This window comes from Pteropus vampyrus, unplaced genomic scaffold (assembly GCF_000151845.1).
Source record: "Pteropus vampyrus isolate Shadow unplaced genomic scaffold, Pvam_2.0 Scaffold1655, whole genome shotgun sequence".
In the NCBI taxonomy this organism is placed as follows: Eukaryota; Metazoa; Chordata; class Mammalia; order Chiroptera; family Pteropodidae; genus Pteropus; species Pteropus vampyrus.
Window position 1 is genome coordinate 7,223 of NW_011890436.1, and position 2,301 is coordinate 9,523.

The following is a 2,301-nucleotide window of genomic DNA, read 5'->3' on the forward strand; positions in this document are numbered from 1 at the left end:
CGCGTGTCATTCTGACCCATCAGTGACCGGCATCGCAACACCTGACCTCCACCCTGGCCTCAAGGAGCACCAGACACTGAACCCAGAAGAACAGGTTTAATTGGTGACTACTCACACTTCATGGTCTTCACGGCCACTTTCTGCGAGGTCCCGTCTTGCTGATCAAGGTCTCCTTCCATGACAGACCCAAACTCTCCTGTGAAGCAAAATGATCTCTGTGTGGACCTCTCCACCCCCCACAGACACCATGGTACCAGAGCTGCTGTTTTCATGTGGCCTGCGAGAGGCCCGTGTGCAGCAGCTGGGTGCCAGGCCACCCCACGTGCACACCAGGGCATAGGTCAAGCACCAGCCTCCTGCTTGTCACCAGTCTCCTGCTTGTCACCAGCTTGGCAGGTTTGGACTGCATGGAAAATGTTTTTGAGATTCATAAAATAGAGGATGTAGTTCCATAGTGTAGCGGTTAGCACATCTGCTTTATACGCAGAAGGTCCTGGGTTTGTGCCCCAGTGGAGCCGCAATCCATGGTCTATGGCCATGCCACCCTGAACAAGCCCGATGTCTGATCTTGGAAGCTAAGTAGGGTCGGGCCTGGTTAGTACTCGGATGGGAGACCACCTAGGAAGACCAGGTGCTGTAGGCATAAATAATAACAAATAATAATAATAATAAAGAGATTCATAAAATAGAAACTCTGAATACCATTATCATTCATCCTAAGATCAGTTTGACGAACTAAACATGTATTTTCAGGCTTGTTCCCACTTAAGTAGCAAGTTACTGGGAACAGACAGTAAACTTGAGAACTGGAAGAATCAATTTGAATGATGTAGGAAACTGGCTAATGAATTGCATGCTTTTCAAGGAAGGAAGCAATTCCTATTTTCAAGCCAACTTGTGTGTGCATGGCCCCTTCATGAGCCAGATCTGCATTTGAAAAATCATTATTTACTTTTTCATTTTAAATGATGAAATAGAACAATGTGTATTATCACTTAGAGTCACGAAAATGGTTATTTTATTTAATAAACACATATTTTAAAAAATGACTGTGAACTGCCTACTTCCTCACCCTGCATTTTGAAAGGAAGTACACAGCTCACCTTCACCCAGGATCTTCCCAAGGGTCAGAAGTTTCCTGTCAATCACAACGTCTTCCAGCTTCCTCTGCAGGTCTTCACTGACCCCCAAGCCGCGCACTGTACCAAGAGTGACAGGGGACATGTGAGTTGTCAGGGAGCTTCCTTTCATTGGAATACGATGAAAATTATTTATAAAGTCTCATCAAATAGCTAAACTTTTTTTTTTGCATTTTATACCCATAGCTCTCCCCAAAAAACGCCAGTAGTAAAACATCCCATTTAATTCTACTGTGATTAAAATGAGGAAAATGGATCCTTCAGGGCCATGTCAGCTCTGAAGGATGATCAAACTCAGAACCACATTTCTCCCCAGAAGGTGCGGCAGTGGGCAGCGATCACATTCCCGTTCGGGAGGTCCGCCCTGGCTAGAAGGTGTGGAGAGTGGTCAGCAGGTCCTTTCCAAGGAGTGTTTCCTGTTTTATCTATAAGGGCGGAGACAAAGGTGCCATTGGCACCCCCATTCTCCATGCCAAAGAAGGGGGTGCAGAAATGATGGGAAATCCCGAGAGCACAAGCCACTGTTCATGTGTGGCACGTGGAGCCTCGATCTGACACAGAAAGTGCTGTTCCGAGTGCCTGGTGGGGGCTGGAGGATAAGGTGTCTGTAATAGCTCAGGCTTCAATATGTAGCACTGGCAGTAAGTGCCACCTGTGAGAGCGTGACTAGGTTGGGGAGACCCAGTCAGTGCTCCCCTGGCAAATGACTGTTTGTGCGCAGTTAGAGAATGAGCAAGGCTTTGAAAGAAAAAACTGGGTAATCAGAAAGGAAACATTAGCTCTCAGGGAAAAAATTTTACCCAGCTGGTCCTCCAATAAAGGAAAGAAATTGGTCTAAATTGCTTTTTGGTTTTTTTGTTTGTTTGTTTGTTTGTTTGTTTTTAAGAAATGCAAGAACAAACCTCTGAAAGTAAAAACTGCTAAATCAGAAAAGGAAATTAGTAACATTCCACATCCTGTGAGCTTTTATTTCACAGCGACCTGTATCCCATCATTGTTATATTTGGCTGTCGTCGCGGTTTTGTTTTTTTGGCAAATATCCAGAAGCTTGCATTTGATTTTTGCACATACTTTTAACTTTGTTTCTGAAGTTATTCAAGAACACAGCTACCTTTTATCCTCTCTGATCCAGCAAAGCTCAAACCATCATTATTATGAAGTG

At 44.6% G+C, this 2,301-nt stretch overlaps 1 protein-coding gene and 1 pseudogene across 1 annotated transcript in view; one reads left to right on the plus strand and one right to left on the minus strand.

Moving 5' to 3' along the window:
• Positions 1–1,239, minus strand: part of LOC105310255 (tyrosine-protein kinase Mer-like) — a 7,953-nt gene extending 6,714 nt beyond the window's left edge. Inside the window, exons 1-2 of the mRNA XM_023526639.1 lie at positions 1,104–1,239; positions 116–196 (exon numbers count right to left, since the gene is read on the minus strand). Of these exons, the coding sequence (XP_023382407.1) occupies positions 116–196; positions 1,104–1,224 (202 nt within the window). The 5' untranslated portion in view covers positions 1,225–1,239. The remainder of the gene's footprint in view (positions 1–115; positions 197–1,103) is intronic.
• Positions 528–643, plus strand: LOC111734520 (annotated as a pseudogene).
• Positions 1,240–2,301: the final 1,062 nt, after the last annotated feature.